The sequence below is a fragment of the Schistocerca americana genome, chromosome X (assembly GCF_021461395.2).
Source record: "Schistocerca americana isolate TAMUIC-IGC-003095 chromosome X, iqSchAmer2.1, whole genome shotgun sequence".
NCBI classification, from domain to species: Eukaryota; Metazoa; Arthropoda; class Insecta; order Orthoptera; family Acrididae; genus Schistocerca; species Schistocerca americana.
In genome coordinates, this window is record NC_060130.1 from 725966783 (window position 1) to 725991661 (window position 24879).

General features: G+C 35.7%; 1 protein-coding gene across 12 annotated transcripts in view; it reads right to left on the reverse strand.

Moving 5' to 3' along the window:
* LOC124555505 (twitchin) overlaps positions 1-24879 on the reverse strand; it is a 367233-nt gene that overhangs the window by 312239 nt on the left and 30115 nt on the right. For 4 of the 12 annotated variants that reach the window (XM_047129441.1, XM_047129443.1, XM_047129446.1 and 1 more), the window contains 5 exons: positions 23223-23309; positions 18306-18392; positions 10423-10506; positions 6024-6107; positions 1378-1413 (listed from right to left, as the gene is read on the reverse strand). In XM_047129441.1, coding sequence (XP_046985397.1) covers positions 1378-1413; positions 6024-6107; positions 10423-10506; positions 18306-18392; positions 23223-23306 — 375 coding nt within the window. In that variant the 5' untranslated portion in view covers positions 23307-23309. The remainder of the gene's footprint in view (positions 1-1377; positions 1414-6023; positions 6108-10422; positions 10507-18305; positions 18393-23222; positions 23310-24879) is intronic. The other 8 variants (XM_047129451.1, XM_047129452.1, XM_047129449.1 and 5 more) reach the window with 7 other exon arrangements.

A 24879-nucleotide genomic window follows, 5' to 3' on the forward strand; every position in this document is an offset into this window, starting at 1 on the left:
TCACTGGTTCAAAGTTTCACAGAACAGTAGACACATAATATTAAAATATGCCTGCTGAGTGTCTCTTAATTTCTGGACCTGTTAAGTTAAAGTGCTTTTAATTCCATTTAAGAATTGAAGCAATTACTATATAAAATGAGATTCCTATTAAGACAATGGAAAAAAACTGGGATAAAAGTTATTAATTTCCTGAAACATTTTTGAGGTTATATTCACTAACAAATGAGAAAATAGCATTAATTTATAATAAATGTAAACTCAAAACTGGCGAATAGCAAGGACAATTATCCCGTGTAACACAATAAAAAAAGACCCATTGGGGTACCAGTATATATTAATCACCATCTCAACTTCTCAGGTGGTGATTTACATATACCTTGAAGTATCAACAGCTGTGGAAGCAAAATGTGGAACACACATAAAATTGTTTCTTTTTGGGTTATCAGCCAAGTGAATGCATAGTCTGAAAAAAAAGAAAGATTCATAAGGCACTGGTGGCTGGAAAATACCTACCAGGAATACCTACCTAACAGGAAAGCATTTTTTTTCTCTGCTCACAATAGGGCCTTTCATCACAATGTATGAGATTTACATCTTAAGTTTATCTGTTGAGTGTAGGTGAGTATAATGTTCTATACATCGCACAGTGTTATATATGTGAAGTAAGTTGAGAGACAAGAGAGGGTGAAACCTAGTCCCAGCAAATAGCCTACTCCTCTTCAACAGCACCAAAGGGACCACAGATCTCAACATCGCCATCTGACAGGCAGATCAACATCTACAATGTCACATGCCCTCACTCCATGACAAAGGTACAGAGAAATCTGGAATTTAATCCAGGACCTTGGTGGAAAGTCTGCTGATTAGGACCATTATGCCACCACCTCTAATCCCCTTGTGAACCAAATACTGGTGTCAAACTCTCTTTCACCACCAGGATTCAAACTGGCTACTTCCAAGCTGAATGCAGCCTCACATGCATGCATTAGGATCTTGGCTATGGAGCACAGTATTTTCTTGAAGCAATATTTCAATGAATTTTCTAGTCATCATCTTCATTTGAATTGAAGATGACTAGGAGAAATCTAGCTGAAATATTGCTTCAAGATGACACTGCTCTGAGATATTTTTGTTATCGGAGATTACATAACTTACCCATATTATGTATTATACAACATTATGTACTGTACATCATTATTTGATGTAAGTTATAATGTGTTGTTCACCACATAATATGAACATATTCTGTAGGCTGCAATCACAATGACTTGTCTTACATTATGAGTAGATAGTTTACAATATGTAATTTAAAGGACCAAAAATTAACAAATCTTTCATTAGAAAACTAATCTATTACAGATTTATATTTTTGCTTACCTTCTTCAATTCAGGCTTTTTCTCTGGTTCCTTTTTCTGAAATATGAAACAGATAATTAGAAACCTCATATTATCTTGTCTACCATATTTTTGTGGTGATGAGTAAAAAGCTGCAATAAAGTTATTTATAGGAGAATATTCTCAAAATCTAAACAATGTGTGGTGACTGACAAGAGAAGCACACTGAAGAGAGGTACTATCACTCTTACTCTGCATCCTACACCAAAAATCTGGTTGTAGTTTTATGTGTAATCAGGCATTGACTGGACTGGATGCCAACCTGTATTACTACGTACACCATGAAAGCTACTACAAATGTAATAGCTTTCATTATCACTCCAAAAATTTTATTTTTCATATGGTTATGGCGTTATCTTTATTAGATAGTAAAAAATCACCCATGATAAAAATGGATTTCAACACTATCATTCAAAATGGCCAGCATTTATTCAAGGAACTCTCCAAACACACGTTGTTTAACCCTTAAGTTTCTCTAGGGATTCAGTTATTGTAGCCCCATGAAAGATGGGTGTCTTCAGATCATTTCTTAAAATACTTTTTAATTCAAGTTTCTCAATACAGCATTATTGCAGTTAGCATTTGTATATACATAAGTAAATATAAATACAAACTGCCATGTATAGAAAATCAAGCATTTTCAGTTAAAATAAAATTTAAAAATTTCTGAAATTACCTAGCAATTGCATATCTTAATCCCCACAAGAAATGTATGTGCTCATCTACACATAATTGTAAAGGCTCTTCATCACAGAGCAGTAAGTGTCAAACCTAGCAGTGAAATGAGTTCATATGTTTGTTTCACAACTTAGGAAGGATGACTTCGTAATCATATGAATAACTGGCATTTGCTAGGATGATGAAAATTGAGCTGCTGGAGTAACAACCTTCAATAAAGTTGAGACAAATTGAAAAAATTACCCAAGGGCTTCACAATCAATACAGAATATTCATGGTATTAGGGTTGTGTAGCACATGAAATTCTCTTCAATAAACTTCATGATAACATGCCACTGTAAAACAACTGATTGATAATGTTATTCATAACTGTAATTTTTTCAGCAACTGTGTCATATATTTGTTTTCAGAATAAAATTCAGTTATCTGCTGCACAACTGGAATATTTATTCAAAATAATCTTATTTTCTGTCTGGTGATCAATGTTTTTATTTCAAACTAGCTGGTTTCTGACAATGTCACCTATCTGCAGTCATATCTCAGAGTTAAAGAGTAATCTGTCTTAACACAACTATCACTTCATTGTCATATACATGGTAGTGCCTGAAACCAGTCATTTTGAAATAAAAATAGTGATGACAGGCAGAAAAGAAGTCTATTTTATATAAATAAGGATCATGAATAATTCTGTCACAAATATGTCGCCTTTTGATGGAATATTTATTTCACTTAACTGGCTTCAACAAATAAATTTGTTATCTTCAGAAGTTTGATGTTGGCTTCATAGACATCAATAACTTCATCAATGAAGGATAGTGCCATGACATGTCACAAAATTTACTAATTGTATATGGTACATAAGCATGATTCATTAACTCTAAGTTATCACTCTGCAGTTACCATTACTACATACACCATGTACATTGTGCAATATGTCATGGCATTATGTTTCACTGATGAAGATGGTGACATCTGTTAATGTAATTACGACAGAATTCAATATTTCAGTGAGTGAGGAAGTGAATTGTTGAGAAATTATAATAATTAGAAATGGAGAACATTATTTTGAGACCTGTACCAGGTTTTTTTTAAAAAAAAAAAAAAAAAATAATTAGCTCCAACCTAGAAAAAGAAGAAGGGATGAGAGTAGATGTGGTGTCATAGGTTTATACTGAAGATGGATAATGGTACTCTAGAATGAACTGACAAACAGGGCATATGAAATAGAACAACAGAAATTTTTAGCTTTGAAATTTGCCCAAAAGATAATGGAGCAATTATTGTAAGTGCCAACACACATGCTCTTTCATAACCATAGAGGTATGATGGTATTATGACAAAACAACTGTCAAAATACAGTTCCTTGCACTAGTGAGAAGAAAGGGTTTATTCGAAACCTGAAGTATGTTTCAACTTTGCTCATTGCAGTCAATTCAGTACATACACCATTGTCTCCAATGAGTGCAGTTTACTGTTGTAATTGATGAGGCTTTGTCAGTTTTTCTTCTGTCACTTCTTAAATATTGCTCTCTGACTGAAATTCACTTCTACATTCTCTGTACAATCAGAGCTGAGATTTATGTTCTCAAAATAGGAAACAAAAACTGGATCACCATTATTTCCATAATAAATATGTTAAAAAGTTGTGAATGTGAGAGGGAACAGGATTTGTTTGATTTATGAACAAATATAAAGCAGTAACCTGCAAAATGACTCCAGTATTTTAGAATTTGTTTCGTATTCTGTAATGAAACACTTACAAGGATAATACCAAGAGAGAGAAAGGCTGAACAGCACTTACATCCATGACGTGCAACTCCCAAAGGGATTGGTCACTTCTCCTCCATGAAGAAGAAAAGTATAGTACTGAGAACTACAAGTACGATTTTCTATTGTATTTCTACCAGCTTTTCTGTCTCTTTGTAAAGGTAACAATTTTCTGTTATGATTGTATCTCTAATACATAAGAAATGACTACAAGAGCTAATAAATATCAAGTAAAACACTAAAGGAAGGGGACCGATGACCATAGCAGTCTGGTCCCTTTAATCCCGCAAACCAACCAACCCACTAAAGGAAGTGAGAACAAAATCTAGAAATGACTTCAGAGGGTCAGAGGGGAGGGGGGGGGGGGGGGGGGAGAGGGGGATGGATATGTGAGTGAATGATTCTTCAATGTCACATGAAAAGTTGTGGACAAATGAATACTAAAGATAAAGTCTGTGCCAAACTGCTGTTTATGAGTTCAACTACACAACTGCAAAGACAAATCAAAATATGTGCAGCTTCTAATGGCAGATTGAAAAGAAGCAGTATAAAACACTACTATTATAATTCCAGTAATCATTAAAGTTTCATCATTTCTTGAAAATTTTCATTTGGCAAGACGTTGTTTTAACACACCAAATCAAAACAAAGACACACCAAATGAAAATAAAGACAAAGGAAGTTTTTGTAAAACCATATAATACATTTATAAGACATGAAATAATAGTATCTATAAGATAAAATTCCCTCTGCACAATTCTCATGCTCACATCTTGGGCTAAAGATGTAACTTAGAAGCAACAGTACAATGAACTTTCTCCATCCAGAAAGTTGACATTATGGTAGACAAAGTTATGATTACTGCAATACCAACAGATAGGAGGTATTATTTTGCAGGTTTTGTCAAAAACACTGAAGCATTATGAACATAACAGTCAGTGTATTTCTTAAACATGAGTGACATCATGCACTGTCTTTATATCACTGAGTTGTGTTACTAGAACAAAATCAGAAGTCTCACTACACCTAGTGGAGCTGAATCCAGGTTTTGACATTATAAATGCACACGAACAGATTGTTAATGTGAGTCAATGTAAGATATATACACGGTGAAGCACCTAAACTGTATACCTGAAATAGCTTATGGCTCATTCAAGACATTTATAATCTCTCTTTATCTAGACAAGTAGCCACCAGGGACTCATAAAACAAAAGTTAACATGTTATCAAATGTCATTAAAACTGAGACACAGACACTCACTTTTTTTAAAAAAAAACAATATAACTCTGCTTTTTTCCACCACAATGAAGATCTATATGAGACAAATACAATTATGATTTTTTGCAAGTCTGACAATAAATTATAGACTAAGAATTCAGCAAATACAGGGATTTCTGTGCTGTTGTTATGACAGTGTTTATGGTAGTTCAGAAGTTTACTCCACTCTCCACAAAAACTGGTGCTGCTGAAGCCTCAATGGAAACCAGCATCATGAATGCAAGAGATACTTGATCAGGCTACAAAACAGGCCAATTGGCTTTCAGGGATATAACATTTTGTTTGATACAAAAAATGTTTAAACTTTTGTAAACTCTGTTCAAGCATAACTTTCTGCCTCAACTCTGCGGTGCAAGTTTTCCTGAAGGGTGATTTAAACTTCTAAGTGGCTACTCAAATGGCTGCAACAACAGCATAGAAATCCCCATATTCAATGTATTTTTATTTTGTTGTTTTCAGTTAACCCTACAAAAGAGTCATATTACTTAACTTAATGTGGTACAAAAAATACCATAGTGAGATAAAAAAGGTTGATGGTATTATCTTCATGACTAGTGACACAGCAAAATTTCATTGATTTTTGTTTCATAAACCTCTGGTGACTATTCATCTATGCAAAAAGAGGTTATAAATATTGTCAATAATTTGAAAGTTGTTTAAAGTGAAAAAGATATCACTTCTCTCTGTAAACCATTTGATAAAGAAATTCTGCATATCATTCATTACCAGCTATTTAGTTTTCATGACCAAAATCCTTTCACATTATATATAGTTTGTGTAATGATTAAGCAGTGTGAACAGTGACAGAAATAGTGGAAGAATTTAGTCTTTGTTCTGCAGTATTACTGTTAGAAAGTTACCCAGAAGTTGTACCGTTGTAAGTGTGAATACTGTTTACAATTACCTTCTCTGGCTCCACTTTCTTAATGGGCTCAACCTTCTTTTCCGCTGGCTTCTCCTCCTTTTTCTCAACTTTTTCTTCCACCTTCTATAGAGAATAATGTGTTACAGAGTTAAGTGACAAGCTGTGGTGATCATTATCATAATACTTATTTCTGAAATGTTTCAAATCCACAAGATTCTATGGAACAAAACATGTTTTAAATCTAATCTAATTAGCAGAACCAGTAGTAGTTTTGGGGCAGTTAACAATGATATTCTCCTACTATGCCGTTACCAAGCAGAATGTAACAAATATCAATGGAATGTTTTAATACTGTTTCTGAATAGCTGGTTTCATTCAGATAACATACTCTGGAAATATATACTCTAGGTGTGAATTGGTTAAATACACGGCAATATGCCAAATAATGTTCCTTCCCCAAAGAATATCTATAGCAGTTTAAAAAATAATGTAGTTACTGCATAGATGATAATGATTGTCACTGATAACTAGCAATGCCAATTACTTCTGTGACACAGAAGAAAAATTTTGAGAAGCAGTAGTATGCAAAGGATTGTGTAATCTTCTACGTAGTCATTTTCTGCAAGCGTTTTTGTATCTACTAAGACACTGAAGTAACTACAGTTTTTAAGACATGTTGTGTAAGTTGTCAATGTCGATGTTTGCAGTCTATTTTGTTCTTCTCATTATTAAATGCTGTCAATAACAAATTCTTGAATTTATATTTACTACATATCATATTAAAGAAACAGCAAAATTTTCATTTAGTAAAATCTCATACACTGGTGTTGAAAACTTAAGGATGAGAGTAGCCTTCAAAAGTTACTGCCAAGTAACATAGCTCAATAAAATTTGGACAATACATAAACAGACCTGCCATTATAGTACATAAGGTAACCGAAAGGAACACACAATGAGACAAACAGAAATGGGACTTTTATTGAAAGACAATAATAACAATAAAGTCAGCACAATTCATGATGGTGCCCCGGACATTACAAAAGGTGGTTCACAGTAAGGCATGTAATCACCATGGACAGCAATGTATACTCTACAGTGTGCTCCCACATTGGCCACAATGTTGGTAAGGAGTTCTTGTGTTACTTGGTTCCATTCCTACACCAGTGAGGTTGACAACTGCTGGATGGTCCTTGATACATGTGGACATATTATAATATGTCTTCCCAATGCATCCCACATGTGTTCAGTAGGAGTTAAGTCAGTGGAACTGTGTCATAATAATGCACACATGCATTGTCATTGATAAAAATGAGGTTAGACATGCATGGGGAAGGAGTACAGTGTCATAATAATGCTGATCTGTGAGTGTACCATGTTCAAAGAACAGGAGGTTGGTATGAGCATGCAACATTATGTCACACCACACCTAACACATGGACCACCAAAACAATCATGTTTGACAACATTCCTGGGTGCATCACGTGTTCCCACCTTTTGCCATATGAGGGTAGGTCCAGCATTGTCGAACATAATCATTTTGGTTGTGCAGTTATTATGGGAGTGGAAGCATAATGTTGTATGGCTATACTGACCTCCAGGTACCTGAACATGGTACACTCACTGGTCAACATTATTGTGAGTCTGTACTTCTTCACCATGTTTATCTTTTCAGGGATGCATTCGGTCCTGACTTCATTTTTATGGATGACAATGCATAACAGCATTGAACAGCACATGTGGAGGAGCTCTTGGTAGAAGAGGATATTTGATGAATAGACCTGGCCTGCCCATTCCTCCAATTTAAATCCATTTGAGGACATGTGGGATACATTGGTGACACACATTGTGACACATCTACATGCAGCAATGACCACCCAGCAGTAGTCAAACTTGCTGGTGGAGGAATGGAATGCCCTCCCACAAGAACTCCTAATCAACATTGGGGCCAGCATGGGAGCATGCTGCAAAGCATGTACCCATGGTGATCACACACCCTGTTAAGACCCATGTCCCGCCATCTGTAATGTCCAGGGGAACACGATGAATCACAGTGATTTCAGTGTTATTATTGCCTCTGAATGAAAGTGTCTTTTCTCTTTGCCTAATTACAAGTGTCATTTCTCTTTGCCTAATTACACATTTCTTGCAGTTACTGTATGTACTAAACTGTACCAGTTCTTTCTCTGAACTGTCCAGCTTTCAGTGAACTATCTAACTTGATACTGACACAACATGCAAAAATTACTTTCATCCTTACGCTTTGCACACCAGTGTATAATGAGAAAGTTAAAACACATATCTGTGTTTCATAATAAATTCCAAACAGCTTTCGTGAAGGTGGCACAACTTTGTACCCTGTAAAAGATTATAGAAATTCCTGGCTATTATACCGGGTGATCAAAAAGTCAGTATAAATTTGAAAACTGAAAAAAAAAACAACGCAGAATAATGTAGATAGAGAGGTAAAAATTGACACACATGCTTGTAATGACATGGGGTTTTATTAGAACCAAGACAATACAAAGTTCAAAAAATGCCAGACAGATGGCGCTTCATTTGATCAGAATAGCAATAATTAGCATAACAAAGTAAGACAAAGCAAAGATGATGTTCTTTACAGTAAATGCTCAATATTTCCACCATCATTCTTCAACAATAGGTGTAGTCGAGGAATAATGTTGTGAACAGCACTGTAAAGCATGTCCGGAGTTATGGTGAGGCATTGGCGTCAGATGTTGTCTTTCAGCATCCCTAGAGATGTTGGTCGATCACGATACACTTGCGACTTCAGGTAACCCCCAAAGCCAATAATCGCACGGACTGAGGTCTGGGGACCTGGGAGGCCAAGCATGACGAAAGTAGCGGCTGAGCACACGATCATCACCAAACGACGCGCGCAAGAGATCTTTCACACGTCTAGCTGTTTTTGTTCTAATAAAACCCCATGTCATTCCAAGCATGTGATTCAATTTTTACCTCTCTATCTACTCTATCTACATTATTCTGTGGTTTATTAAGTTTTCAAATTTATACTGACTTTTTGATCACCTGGTATTTTACAAAATTTATTCCTGCTACACTCTGAAAGTAGCTGTAATCAGTTGCTATATTACTATTTTAAATGAACCTATGTAGGACCTATTATCAGAATACATTCTATTGTTTTGCAGTGCTTTGTGTTTAGACAGTTCAGAATATGATGATATGTGAATAGAATCTTCAGTGATATGGCAAAAAAGAAACACTGGGACGTGGGCATCAAATGTTGTATCTTTTCATATTAAAACACACACACAAACACACATTTTTGCATTTTATGTCCATGTGCCAATGTTCTACCATGTCACTGAAGATTGTATTCACACTTTGTGTGTGTGTGTGTGTGTGAGTGTGTGAGTGTGTGTGTGTGTGTGTGTGTGTGTGTGTGTGTACAAATGACAAGCAATGTGTAAGTTGACACAAAAAGATGAAATACATATTTTCTAGCAAAGTAATTATAGGTCAGGCACATACCTATTTCATTAAAAAGTACATTCGCACATTGTTAACAGAAGTATTGTTCAAGGAATTACTACATGCAAAAAGACAACTTTTTCTGCTTATTGTTCAGTGCAAATACAGTATGTATATTGTCAAGACACCTACTTTCTAGTATAGTATGAAGTGCAGTTAAAACAAAAATCATGTATATTAATACCATCACGCTAACAGCAAACTTACCAAACAATTTTAGTATATGCACTCAGGCTTTAGTATTTTGTTAAGAAATACCTGTATGGTTAGTTTCTACGCTTAGCATTTCACAATAGAATATCAATGTGTTAGTATGCTATACAGATATAATATAAATTGCTTAAGAGGCACTTCTCCATGTAATAGTTTTTCTACCAGCACTCATCAATCACCTATGAAGTGGCTAAGTGTGGCTATGAAACGAAGTTGATTTTTTCCCATTTTATCTACAGAAAATGTGAAAATACTGATAGCAGTTTTCATCAGTGCCTGAGAGAACACTGTGACAAATGCATATTAAACATTTTTATCTGCTTGGTCTTAGATCTTTAGCCTCATTATCAAATTCATAAGCCCGAAAAGGCATGAACACAAAATGAAACTGATCTATCCTTTCTCTGCTAAATCATATGGTACAAAAATGGCCTACCATAAAATAAAATGTTACAGAAGATCCCAAACAGACACTATGTTAGTCATATGGTACCATAAAACAGAAAAATGTGAAGTGAGTGTGGAAGCCAGTTACCTTTTGGATTATTTTTAAAAATAGATTTATTGGTAGCGAAGAGAGAAAGAGCAACTTGAAGAATTATAATTTATTTTGTGTGTAAAACATTACACTCCAGAAGTTAAATGTTGCTGCAAAACAGTGCACTTTTTCATGGAAATCAAGTGAAGGGAAGGAGATAAGTTTTACATTTACCTTTACAGTTTCCACTTTCTTAGGCTCAGGCTTCTTTTGTGTTGGTTTCTCTTCCTCTTTTTTCTCAACTTTTTTCTCCTCTTTCTAAAGACAATAATGAATTTGAATTACAGTGCAGAAAGTGGGTAACACTGTTGCTGTAATGATACTGTGCAATAATTTTGGTTTCAAGGTTAAGCAGCGTTGTTAAAGGAGAATCCCTCATACCCAACGAAAACGTTACCTAGGTAATACATTTATTATGTCGAATGGGCGTCACTGTTAAAATAATCTCACTGCAGAAACAGGTAACGAAATTCTGTTTACAGCAACTTTCATTCATTTGTTGCAATATTAAATACGATAGGAGCCTGAAAATTTACCAAAGGGTTACAGTGACGTATATAAAATGCATCATGAGAGAACAGCATTCCATTACACCAGAAGGATTATTTAGTATCCAAATGGCATAAGTTCTAAGACATTAGCATGCATGATACTGCCATGCTCTGTTGTTGAAATCTGTCTCACAAAAATATACTTATATTCATGGGAGGAGATTGTTTATCTTTGTAATCTTGATAAGTTTGAAAAGATAAGATGATATAAAAATACCACAGCCTGTGACAAAGAGTGATGAGCTGAAATGAAATGTCGTGTGACGAGGGCCTCTCGTCTGAGGTTGACAGGAGTATAATTCCAGTTTTGCCATTTGGTGCCTCATAATTTTATCATTATCATTCCAAAATAACACTACTGGCAAACGTTTTCATTAGTTTTTATCATTTGTCATTACAATCATTCTGTTATTATCAGTATTCAATTTATATTACACACAGTATACATATTGATAATTTTTGCAAATATAATCAATACACATGTGACTTTTTCCTATTAAAATCACCAATATTCGCTTCTTTAAGGGTACCAGAATCTTCCTGACTAGTTTAGGTTAATGATATGGAACTGCAAATTCAGTTACGATCCCAATATGATTAAAAACCACAATGTAACAGAATATCCTACAACGGGAGCTGCCAGAATATAGTCCTTGTATATGAAAGTAAATTTGAGGGTCTGCCGGGGGGCCTTATCCCAGATGTGGAGGCGGCCTTGCCTGTGGCTACCAAGTGTGGAGAGCGCAGTCACCTGCATGTTGTGACTCAGGTCGACACCAATGAAGCCTGTCACATGGGTTCTGAGGCAATCCTCAGTTTATACAGGCAGCTGGTGGAGACTGCTGGCCTCAGGCGTCACGTCCAAGCTGAGCTTGCAATTTGCTGAATCATTCCCACAGTTGATCACGGTCCTTTGGTTTGGAGCTGAATGGAGGGTCTCAACCACAAGCTTCGTTGACTCTGTGACAGTCTTGGCTGAAGATTTCTAGGCCTGTGTTATTGTGTGGGGATTTGTAGGGCTCCCTTTGATAGGTCAGGGGTGCATTATCCAAAGGAAGCAGTTACTCAGGTAGCAGATTACTTCTGTAGTGCACATGAGGGTTTTTAGGCTAAACAGTCATTTGATGTGCTCTGATGAGCGCTTGCCAGTTGATATGCAGCAAGGTAAGTCAAATAGCATTCAGAACAAATACATTTCAACTGTTACAATTTTATCAGTAAACTGTCGAAGTACTCATAATAAAGTACCCAATTTACTCACCTCCAGGAAAGTTCTACACTCAAATTATTCTTGGGACTGAAAACTGACTGAAACCTAATGTGGAAAGCTCTGAGATATTTAGTGAGTGATTGGAACGCATATTGGAGAGACAGGTTAGAGGCCATAGGATGGGGACTGTTCATTGCAGTTGAGAAAAATATTGTCTCTATTGAAGACGAAGTTGAGTGTGACAGCAAAGTTATATGGTTACATATAACAGCTGTAGGTGAAACCACATTAATTGTTGGATGTTTTTACTGGCCACCCAATTGCTGAGTTTAGACTAGAATGTCTATGGATTCATTGTAGTGGATACTGAGAGACAGTCATGCAAAACACTTTTCAACACATTTTTTGAAAATTGTCTTGAGCAGCTAGCTCGGCAGCTACAAATAGGCCAGGCCTTGTCGACAATGTCAGTATAGAAATGGGGAAATGGGGATTAGCAGTCATGATGTCATCATAACAATTATGATTACGAAAATTAATAAATCAGTTAAGAAGGCTAGGAGAGTGTTTCTGCTAGATAGAGCAAATACACAGTTATTAAGATCTCACTTAGGCAATAAATTGGGATCACTAGTTCCAGTAAGATGGATGTAGAGGAATTATGGGCAAAGTTTATGTAGATTGTAAATCATGGTCTGGAGAGTTACGTGTTTAGTAAGTGGATAAAGGATGGAAAAGACGCACCATGGTTTAATAACAAAATTCAATGGATGCTGTGGAGGCTGTTGCACTCTTAGTTCAAAAGGAAATGCATAAATGGCAAGTGAAGGTTAATATAGATTTGTGTGACTCTGAAAAGATCTAAGCAAGAAGCATACAACAAATACCACCATCACAACTTGGCAAAAGATCTGGCAAAGAACCCAAGAAGATTCTGGTCATTCGTAAAATTGATAAGCAGATCTAAGGCTTATATTCAGTCCCTTGTCAGCCAATCTGGTGTGGCAGTTGAACACAGCAAAAAAAAGTGGAAGTTTTGAATTTCATGTTCAAGAAATGGTTCGCACAGGAGAATCATACAAACACAAACATATCATCATTTGACCATAGGACAGACTCCCGTATGGATGACACAGTAAAAAGCATACCTGGTGTAGAAAAACAACTGAAAAATTTTAAAAACAAATAAATCAACAGCTCCAGATGGAATCCTAGTTCGATTTTACAAAGAGTACTCTACGGCATTAGTCCCTTACCTAACTTGCATTTATCATGAATCTCTCACCCAGAACAAGGTTCCAAGCGACTCAAAAAAAGTGCAGGTGACCCCAGTATACAACAAAGGTAAAAGAATGGCCCTAATAAATTACAGACCAATATCCCTAACTTCTGTTTGCTGCAGAATCCTTGAACATCTTCTCAGTTTGAATATAATAAACTTTCTGGAGGTTAATAAATGTATGTGCATGAATCAGCATGGTTTTAGAAAGCATCACTTGTGCAAAACTCAGCTTGCCATTTTCTCATGATATACTGAGAACTATGGATGAGGGGCAACAGGTAGATTCCATATTTCTAGATTTCTGGAAAGCATTTGACATGGTGCCCCATTGCAAGCTGTTAATGAAGAAAGGAGCATATGGAATAAGTTCACAGATATGTGAGTGGTTCGAAGACTTCTTAAATAATAGAACCTAGTAAGTTGTCCTAGATGGCAAGTGTCCATCAGAGACAAGGGTATCGTCAGGAATGCACCAGGGTAGTGTGATAGGACCACTGTTGTTCTCTATATACATAAATGATTTGGCTGACAGAATGGGCAGCAATCAGTGGTTGTTTGCTGATAATGCCATGGTTTATGATAAGGTGTCAAAGTTGAGTGACTGTAGGAAGATACAAGATGACTTAGACAAAATTTACAGTTGGTGTGATAGTGGCAGTTAGCCCTAAATGTGGAAAAATGTAAGTTAATGCAGATGAGTAGGAAGATAAAACCTGTAATGTTCAGATACGGCATTACTTGTGTCCCACTTGACACAGTCAAATCATTTAAATATCTGGGCATAACGATGCAAAGCGATATGAGGTGGAATGAGAATGTGAGAGCTGTGGTAGAGGAAGCGAATGGACAGCTTTGGGTTATTGGGAGAATTTTAGGAAAGAGTGGTTCACCTGTAAAGGAGACTGCATTTAGGATGCTGGTGTGACCTATCCTTGAGTGTAGTTTTCATGCTCAGTAACAAACAAAAGTATTTACAGAAATAGTACAATTTAAAATGTCTTACTCATGAGTACTGCTTGAGTGTTTGGGATTGGTACCAGGTCAGACTGAAAGAAGACATTGAAGCATTTCAAAGGTGGGCTGCTAGATTTGTTACCAGTAGGTTCAAACAACATGTAAATGTTATGGAGATGCTTTGGGACCTCAAATGGGAATCTCTTGAGGGAAGGCAACTTTCTTTTCCAGAAACAATATTGAGAAAATTTAGAGAACCAGCATTTGAAGCTGAGAGCCAAATGATTCTATTGTTGCCAACACACAATTGTGCATAAGGACCACAAAGATAATATACCAGAAATTAGGCCTCATATGGAGGCATACAGAGTCATTTTTCCCTTGTTCTACTTGCAAGTGGAACATGAAAGGAAAGGACAAGTAGTGGTACACAGTATGCGCTGCCACACACAATATGGTTGCTTGTGGAGTATACAGGTTGTTACAAAGAGGTACGGCCAAACTTTCAGGAAGCGTTCCTCACACACAAAGAAAGAAAATATGTTATGTGGACATGTGTCCGGAAACGCTTATTTTCCATGTTAGAGCTCATTTTATTACTTCTCTTCAAATCACATTAATCATGGAATGGAAACACACAGCAACAGAACGTACCAGTGTGACTTCAAACACTTTGTTACAGGAAATGTTCAAAATGTCCTCCGTTAGCGAGGATGCATGCATCCATCCTGCATCGCATGGAATCCCTGATGCGCTGATGCAGCCCTGGAGAATGGCATATTGTATCACAGCCATCCACAATATGAGCACAAAGAGTCTCTACATTTGGTACCAGGGTTGTGTAGACAAGAGCTTTCAAATGCCCCCATAAATGAAAGTCAAGAGGGTTGAGGTCAGGAGAGCATGGAGGTCATGGAATTGGTCCGCCTCTACCAATCCATTGGTCACCGAATCTGTTGTTGAGAAGCGTACGAACACTTTGACTGAAATGTGCAGGAGCTCCATCGTGCATGAACCACATGTTGTGTCGTACTTGTAAAGGCACATGTTCTAGCAGCACAGGTAGAGTATCCCATATGAAATCATGATAACATGCTCCATTTAGCATAGGTGGAAGAACATGGGACCCAATCAAGACATCACCAACAATGCCTGCCCAAACGTTCACAGAAAATCTGTGTTGATGAGGTGATTGCACAATAGCGTGCGGATTCTCGTCAGCCCACACATGTTGATTGTGAAAATTTTCAATTTGATTATGTTGGAATGAAGCCTCATCCGTAAAGAGAACATTTGCACTGAAATGAGGATTGACACATTGTTGGATAAACCATTCGCAGAAGTGTACCCTTGGAGGCCAATCAGCTGCTGATAGTGCCTGCACACGCTGTACATGGTACGGAAACAACTGGTTCTCCCATAGCACTCTCCATACAGTGGCGTGGTCAACGTTACCTTGTACAGCAGCAACTTCTCTGACGCTGACATTAGGGTTATCGTCAACTGCACGAAGAATTGCCTCGTCCATTGCAGGTGTCCTCGTCGTTCTAGGTCTTCCCCAGTTGCGAGTCATAGGCTGGAATGTTCCGTGCTCCCTAAGATGCTGATCAATTGCTTCGAACGTCTTCCTATCAGGACAGGACACCTTCGTTCTGTCTTGATACAAACGTACCGCGCCACGGCTATTGCCCCGTGCTAATCCATACATCAAATGGACATCTGCCAACTCCGCATTTGTAAACATTGCACTGACTGCAAAACCACGTTCGTGTGAACACTAACCTGTTGATGCTACGTACTGATGTGCTTGATGCTAGTACTGTACAGCAATGAGTCGCATGTCAACACAAGCACCAAAGTCAGCATTACCTTCCTTCAATTGGGCCAACTGGCGGTGAATTGAGGAAGTGCAGTACATACTGACGAAACTAAAATGAGCTCTAACATGGAAATTAAGCGTTTCTGGACACATGTCCACATAACATCTTTTCTTTATTTGTGTGTGAGGAATGTTTCCTGAAAGTTTCACCGTACCTGTTTGTAACACCCTGTATATGTAGATGTGGAACACCTGTGGGTTCATAAGGACAGACAGTGCGTCTAATTCCAGGTCCAGGACTACTTCATCTGGACTGTTTGTCTGCACGAGGTTCATTCCAATACATTTTCTTATGGTCTTCAGTCCAAAGTCCTGTTTGAGGCAATTATGCATACAGGTTTCTTCATATCTGCATAAGTACTACAATCTACATCCACTTAAATCTGTTCACTATTGTCAAGCCGAGGTCTCTCTCTATAGCCCCCCACCCCCCCCTCTCACTGCCTTACATACCAAATTAATCATTGACTTTTTTTGTAACACCACATTTCAAAAGTTTCTATTAGTTTCTTGTCCATACAAACTTTCTTTCAGAAATATGAACCGAGCGAGGTGGCACAGTGGTTAGCACACTGGACTCGCATTCGGGAGGACGACGGTTCAATCCCGCGTCCAGCCATCCTCATTTAGGTTTTCCGTGATTTCCCTTGATCACTTCAGGCAAATGCCGGGATGGTTCCTTCGAAAGGGCACGGCTGATTTCCTTCCCCATCCTTCCCTAATCCGAGCTTGTGCTCCGTCTCTAATGACCTCGTTGTCAACGGGACGTTAAACACTAATCTCCTCCTCCTCTCCTCAGAAATATGATGCTAAAGAAGTAAATTTGATTTCTGTATGTTTTAATTACTAAAAAGTGAAATATAATATTTTGTATTCAAGACGAGTGTAAACGAGAACAGCAAGCATTCAATTGTTGTGCAGAGAGCTAAAGAAGTTAATTTGATTTCTGTATGTTTTAATTACTAAAAAGTGAAATATAATTCAAGACGAGTGCAAACGAGAACAGCAAGCATTCAATTGTTGTGCAGAGATCATCACATTTTTGTGTTATCTACACATCCTTCTTCCACATTTTCAATTATTGAACTTTATGCTGCTCCTCAGAATGAAGGAAACTGGAAAATAGGAAGAGTCTTTAACAGAAAATTTACTTTGTTTCTTGTCTTCTTCTATATAATACTGACGTACTGCCAAAAGGTTTTCTTCTTTATAAAAAACAGCCTGTTATTTAGCTCTCTGCATTCATGCTTCACTTCACAAGACAGAAAATCATCACCACAGCCTCACTGTCACTGTGTTAAATGCATCTGAATAGTCAAGGGCTTTGAGTGACATCTTACAGTACTGGAATTAAGCATAACCTATGTGATGAAAACACGAGTGAGTTATTTTAAAGTGTTTTTTAACTTATTAATTTTGACCTTAAAACTAATCAAATAATACCACTCCAATTTCAATAAAAGGTAACAGTATAGCAATATTTTTCTGCATCATTGTTATACAATGAATAAAGGCTCGATCTGGAAGGAAAGATTAGTCAACTTGGATGTTGAGCTGTCAAGTAGCAAAAGTATGACAGGAGGTTATAATGTGTTACAAAGGAATTGGGCACAGATTTTTGACTGAACACTTCTTTTATCTTGTATAGTACACAGTCACATTCAAAACATATGTGAACTCGCAACTTAAAATTGTAAGACATTAAATTTCTGAATTGAAATATCATGACAGAAACTAATTACAGTGTTATGAAATTAAAAAGTCTGTTATTCAAACAAATCACTGCAGAGAGAGTCTTCCATAAAATATTTATCTTGAAAGAAGCAATGAAAAATATTTCCAGGCAATCTGTAGAGTTAGTTTTTTGTTATCAGCGGAATATGATGTAAAAGAAAACGAGGAAGTAAAATGCTTATAAATATGAAAAATATTAATGAGGAATGTTTGCAGCATGAATAAAACCAATAATTGATAACACGAAGTGATAGAAACAGTCAGAAGAATTTTAATGTATGATTAATAATGATTAATTTGTAAGAAACAGTGGCATGATCTGCTGGAAGAAATTTAAGGTGCCATATTAATGAGTATAATATCTTTTCAATCAAGCAATTTGGTAGAGAAATGTCTTCTGTTTAATGAAAAACAAATGAATACAACCAAAATAGCATCCAGGTTTACCTTTCCAGGTTCCACTTTCTTTGCAGGTTCAACCTTCTTTTCTACTGGTTTCTCATCCACTTTTTTCGCAATTTTTTTCTCCTCTTTCTAAAGACAATAATGAATTGAAATTATACTTATGGAAGTGAATTAAGATACACTGATGATAATGTTGGGCAAATACAAATAATATTCTCAGAAATTCGGTTGTGTCTGCAGCAACAATGAGAGCTTCAGTTCTATAAAGACTTCCAAAAATTGTGATGAACAGCATGTACCCTTTGGACCGGGAAGGAATAGACCTTCCAGAAAATGACAGTCAAGTTCTGACTGTCCAGAAAAATAATGAAGTTTGGAAGCCTTACTTTATGATTCACTTAAACCAAAATTCCAGTTTATGTATATTATTTTGCATGTGTAGCATGACATATGTCAATATTATGTTTAGATGATTGTATGATGATAATACAGTTCACAGTTACAAACTGTAATGCAAGTATGTTAAAACAGACATAACATTTTAAGCATTCATATTTACATAACAGCCAACATATACTCTACAAAACAGATGCAAGTTAAAAGGAGTTGCTGGTTGTACTTGACATGATCTCAGAACAATAAAATAAAATGAGGGATAATTAGAAATAAACAGCTCAGTTTTATTGATTTCTTATGAGATCACATACTGACTGGAAAGCTGTAAGCAAATTTGCATCCTTCCAACTTTATTTTCACATACTGTTCATGTTAGTTTTTGTCTAGCATTCTGAATTACAAAGATTCTATAAACATATAGGTAACACTATCAAGTGTAACACTACTAAATTGTATATAAAATTGATATACGATTAAAGTGTGTCAACATATAAATTATTTTTAATAAGTATGAGTAACAGTACTTATTCACAAAAATCTAGTTGATGTAACTTCAAATATATTATTTAATCTCTTGTTTGAATGAAGAAAAAGTTTTCTAAATACCTAGCTTTGGTAGGAGCTGTAAACAATTGCTCCTGAAAGACTGTAACACATAAGAAATGTGTGATATCATAATTATCCTTGAATTCACTCTTATGATTGCAGCATGCACTATGGTTTAGTAAATTAAACTTAAAAGCAAACCAGTTTTTGGCACAATTTTTATGACAGTAGCCATCATTGATGAAACAGATTTTTTGGAATGTTCTGTTTAGTGTGGATTTTATGTTATCTACAGGACTATAAGTAATGAGAGACTACTATTCATTTCACACTAATTAGTGATGTACAAAATCCTGAAAGTATCTCAACACTGTTCAACCTTTCACTTCAAAGTTGTGAAAGTATGTATATGTATTTTCTTTACTGAAATTTTAATAAAGAATATGTAGTCAGAAGTTTAGCTAACTTTTCACCACTTTCAGTGAGTTTACTCATCACTGAGTACTTTATCTCCAAACTGAGAAGTGATGGTCTGTCAGATAAGACTTGTGTTTCCCCCATATAAGTACCTTGTTGTAATTATCAACAAGTATTACCTATTGCAGGACAAAGTTAATTTTCGCAGGCAAGAATCAGCACTGAATTAAACAAGTAATGCACGGCAGTTGGCAGAAAAAAACTTGCTTTATAAATATTATACTTACAAGATAATATGTTAAATAATCAAATGCATGCTCAAACACATAAACTGCACAATAAGCTTACAGTAGGCTTTTTACACAATATCTGCTGGTAAATTCATAGCTTCACACTGAGAACATTCAGTTTAGCAAATGCAGTAATAGTGCAGGATTGAAAATAGATACTAATAATGAGTGGTTAACAAACAACATACAGAATAGTTCTGTTGTAGTTTCAACACTGTAATGATTATCCATCACTGACATCACTAAAAAATTCATTGTGTGCATCACATTCAAGTTGTGACTTAAAGGAAATGGAGGGTGACAGTATTAGAATGACATGTTGATGCTGCCCTGCACTACAGTTTATTAAGATAAGATTAGGCCACTTCTTTGACAATGATATTAACAATTGTATGACTGAGCCAGTTAGCATGAAACTGCATTCTGGATTACCTTTTCCAGTACAAGTTACTTTACTGGCTCAGCCTTTTTTCTGTGTGCTTCACTTCCTTATTTTCTTTAATAATTTCTTCATATTTCTAAAGATAACAATAAGTTTGGCTATCAGAGTAGGTGTGAACTGACACTCCTTTAATAAGTTTGGTTGGAGGGGGAGCGTGAGGGGGTTGGGGGGTGGGGAGGGAGATTTTGGACATGCTGCGAGGTGTTGTCCCTTGTTGCAAGAAGTGAAGTCCAGCTCATTAATCCTAGGGGAACTTGGAGGTGGAATAAGTTCTGCTCATTATACTAAGGGAACCTGGAGATTAATCAAGACTTCACCAGTTTAATTTGTAATGCTTTCACAAGATGCAAGTCAAAAAGAATGGAGCATAAATCTTCCTGCATCTGAGCTGTTCCCCCTTTCATGGGAACATCAGTATGCAGAAAATGCATTTCGGAATAAATAAGTAAAATATTCTAAAAAGTTATATGCAAAAATTTACAAACTTTAGACAACTGAGGAAGAACCATTGTGTGGTCAGAATTCATTTGTATTGATTTCTCCATCAGTAATTTTAATAAGTTTGTTCTTGAAATATTTGTCAGTAACAACTTCAAACATTTTCATTTTGTATATACTGCTCATCACTGCATTAATATTTTTAGGCATTCTTTTGTTCTTCTTTAAAAAAGAGAAGAGAAAGGGAGAGAGATTTGTTTGGCTTTTGGATGAAAGTGGACTCATTAAGAAATCAAAGGCTGTAAACATTCTTCTGGTAGAAAAAGTCTAAAAGGGTCAAAATATAACTTTGGTTGGGGGTTCTCATTATTACCTCAAGTCATTACAGAAAATGGACAAAAAAATCTAAATGACAACGAGCATATCAAGATGTCAGGTTTGATTCCACTGGATGTGAGTCAGATGTTTAGTTCTACACTGCCTTACTGTATGATTAAAAAAAATGCAACTTCAAATATACGTTTGCAACCATTTCACTGCCTTCTGTACCTTCTCCTGCTCTTTGTATTATAAAATCAACTATACTTGATCCTCTAACACTGTGTCACTGCCCAGTTACTTCCTAAAGTATGTTTTTCTATTAATTTATATTCTGATCTACTCTATTTAAATTATCCTCCAAGGCAGGAGAGCATTTCTGGGGATATCTTGGTTATTGCAGTAGAGGCCACAAGTTATAGCCCATGTTTGTACCTTTACATCAAATACCTTTTGCTGCTCATTTACACATTCATGTGATCAAATGGAAGAGCAAAAGGTAAATAAGAGACTGGAGTCATTAAGAGATATATATCCTTAAATGCAGAATAAGATGGAATGTAATTTTCAGTTACAGTACCTGATGTGTCATCTAACTGAAAATTACTTTCCATCATACAGTATGTTTAAGAATATGTTAACAAGGGTGAAAATTTACAGTTCCAAGCATATGATTTCCAATACTTATTCAATGAGGATTTAAAAAATGGAATTTTGCTTTGCTCTTCCAGTGCAATGCAATTTTTCATCAGAGGAATTATAATACAGTAAGACACAGATATATATTAATTTTTTATTAAAGCACCCAGACTTGAAATAACTGACCGAACACTTCATTATTTTTTCAGTGGTCTGGTAATAAACTTCTGCTTCTTGGTAATGGAGCTATTGGAAGACTATTGCTTTCACCTATGGCAAACACACAAGAATCAAAGCAAATTTGTACTTCCAGACACTGAGGTCACTGTGCAAAGGTGAGAATAAACAAGAGGTACAGGAACTTAAGAAAAGGTTTTGTTGTCCATGACAATGTAATTGTTCACACTTGCAAGTAACATGATCTTTGGTTAAGAGTTTTTGATGAACAATATTAAAGCATACATGGTCATCCCCAATGTTGTACTTCTTAATCTTAATCAACTCAGCTATGTAAAACAATTTATGGGTGGACTTATTTAAAAAATGGTCTTAAATATTCAATGAATTCATAGCTGAGTGGCAGATTTTTGTCTGTAAGCATTCAAAGAATGCAGACATGCCTTTATGGAGATTGGACAACTGTGCTGAAATTGATTTTTTAAATCTATGGCATACTTTATTCAAATGCCTTCTAATAAAAGATTATTGCAATGCAATAATCAAGCAATCCTACTTAATTTCAAACCTCACTTTTTATACTGTCCATGTGCCATATCAGGTAGCAGAATAAAATTAGCTTCTCTTGAAGCAAATTCATGCAGCTTCATAATATTAGCAGTCCTTTTGTGCATTTCATATGCCCAGTAACTTAATAAACATTTCCTTAGAACCAATGTGAAACATACTGCATAGAAATGACAGTTGACACTAAGCCTGAATATGTCATGAGAGCTATTCCATTACACAGCGATTATGGAATAGCACTGTCATATTTTGAAAATATGAAATAAATTATAATAAAATATTAAATGAACACATTGAAAATGTTTACCACTACTACCCGATGATATATAAGAACACACTCACTGAACCACTCACTCACTCTCTCCTGTCCAATTACTGTCACACTGTTATTTTATCAGTTCAGCCTAGCTGCTTTGTAAAGCACACAGCGAACTAACACTTCACAGAAGCAAAGTGCATCAGTAGTCCTATTACATGAACACAGAAACAGATTGCATTTACTTTTACATTACATTAAGCTAAAGCTCTAATAAAAGTTTTTTGGGACAATACAACGCTGATGAAAGTTTGTTTAAATAGCGTAACAACAGATCTAAGCAAAAACTGGCAGTTTTTAAACTCTATAGTTATGCAGCAAATTTTGTTAAAGAGTAACTGCAGCAGTGCTACAGGGTGCAACCAAGTGGGGATTCAAAAAAAGCGTAAATTGATAGTGCACTAATAAATTACCTTATCAGGTTCTAGCTCATTTATGAGGTCAGCCTTCTTTTGTGGCACTTTCTCATCTTTAGTTATGTCAATTATTTCTTCCATTTGCTAAATACAACAATATAGTGGAGCATAAGTGTGAGGGTAAATGCAAATTAAGTGAATGAAAAAATGAAACAAAAATGATTATTTCTCAAATATCTTACTTCAATGCAGCACCAGTTTCTCATCTGTGAAAATCACGCTCTAAACAAGAGTACATCCAGCCACTCTAAAATAAATGAATAATATCACTTAATCTCATCTATTTTCTCATTCAAAAAATTAAATTGTATGATATTCAGATACTCTGAAAAAATGGTAATGGTGAGACTCTGAGTATGTTGTGAAACAGAGGCATTCTATACCTTAAAAATTAACTGTAATGCAGTTCACTAACAAATAATGTAGAAATTATGTACAGTAATTTGCAATTCCTCAGAATTACATTAAAACAGAAAAATGAATTTTCCTACTGCTGTAATCATATAAAGTTGTGACAGAATGGAATGAATTATCAGAGAATGGTACATATCAAATCAGCAAATCAATGAATGCTTTTAAAGAGGCCAACTATCATGCTAATGCAAGCTAAATCTTTTTTCTGTAATGTCATATGTCACCAAAAAAATGAGGAAAGTTGTACATAGTAATTCAACCACTTTAATCAGGCAAGATTCTTCTGATGGGAGAAATCATGTATGGGGTTCCTCAAGACGCAATCCTAGGTCCACTACTGTTCCTCATATATACAAACAATCTTCTGTCTAATACACAACAAGCAGAATTTATTCTTTTTGGAGAGGACAATAGTATTGTAATCAATCAAAGGATACATACAGCAAGAGAAGAAATGGTAAACAATGTTTTTACAAGTATCATTGACTGGTTTCCTGAGAATGGTCTCACTCTCAATTTTATAAAGACACAAAAGATTCAGTTCTGTACATCTAGATGTACAATACCAATGATAAGTGTAACACATGGTACTGAAGTAATAAACAAAGTGGAAACTTCAAAGTTTCTAGGTGTCCATATTAATGAGAATTTAGACTGGAAAAAGGACGTTTTGGAACTCCTAAAACAAATCAGTTCAGCCACATTTGTGATTAGAATAATTGCAATAACATAAGATTGCAGAAAATGTAATGTTCATTATTCCACATTAAGGTTGTCTTGAGGACAACATGGGGAGCACAAGGCTGCAACCAAAATTTTTCATCACTTACCCAGTGATACAAAATTTCTGACAGCAAAGCAACATTTGAAAACAAACTGAAAATGTTGACAACTACTTCTATTCAATTACAATTTATTCTGCAAATGATCCATGAAACTAACTCATTAGTCCCATCAACAAAGGAAAATCAATGCAAAAATTCGTGTACAGTAGAGCCGTGTTGATTCAAGTTAACTGGGGTTGAGGCAACCTTGAATTACAAAAAACTCGGATAATATGGTAATATCACTAAATCAATGGGTAAATCAGGAATAAATGTTTAATGAGCAGAACAATGATTAAAAAATAAATAAAAACAATACAACACAAACCTGCTTTATATGTACATATGTGGATACATATTTCCAAGTTGCAAAAGTACACGTTACATTTTAAAGAAACTGTCCATAGTCCATTGTT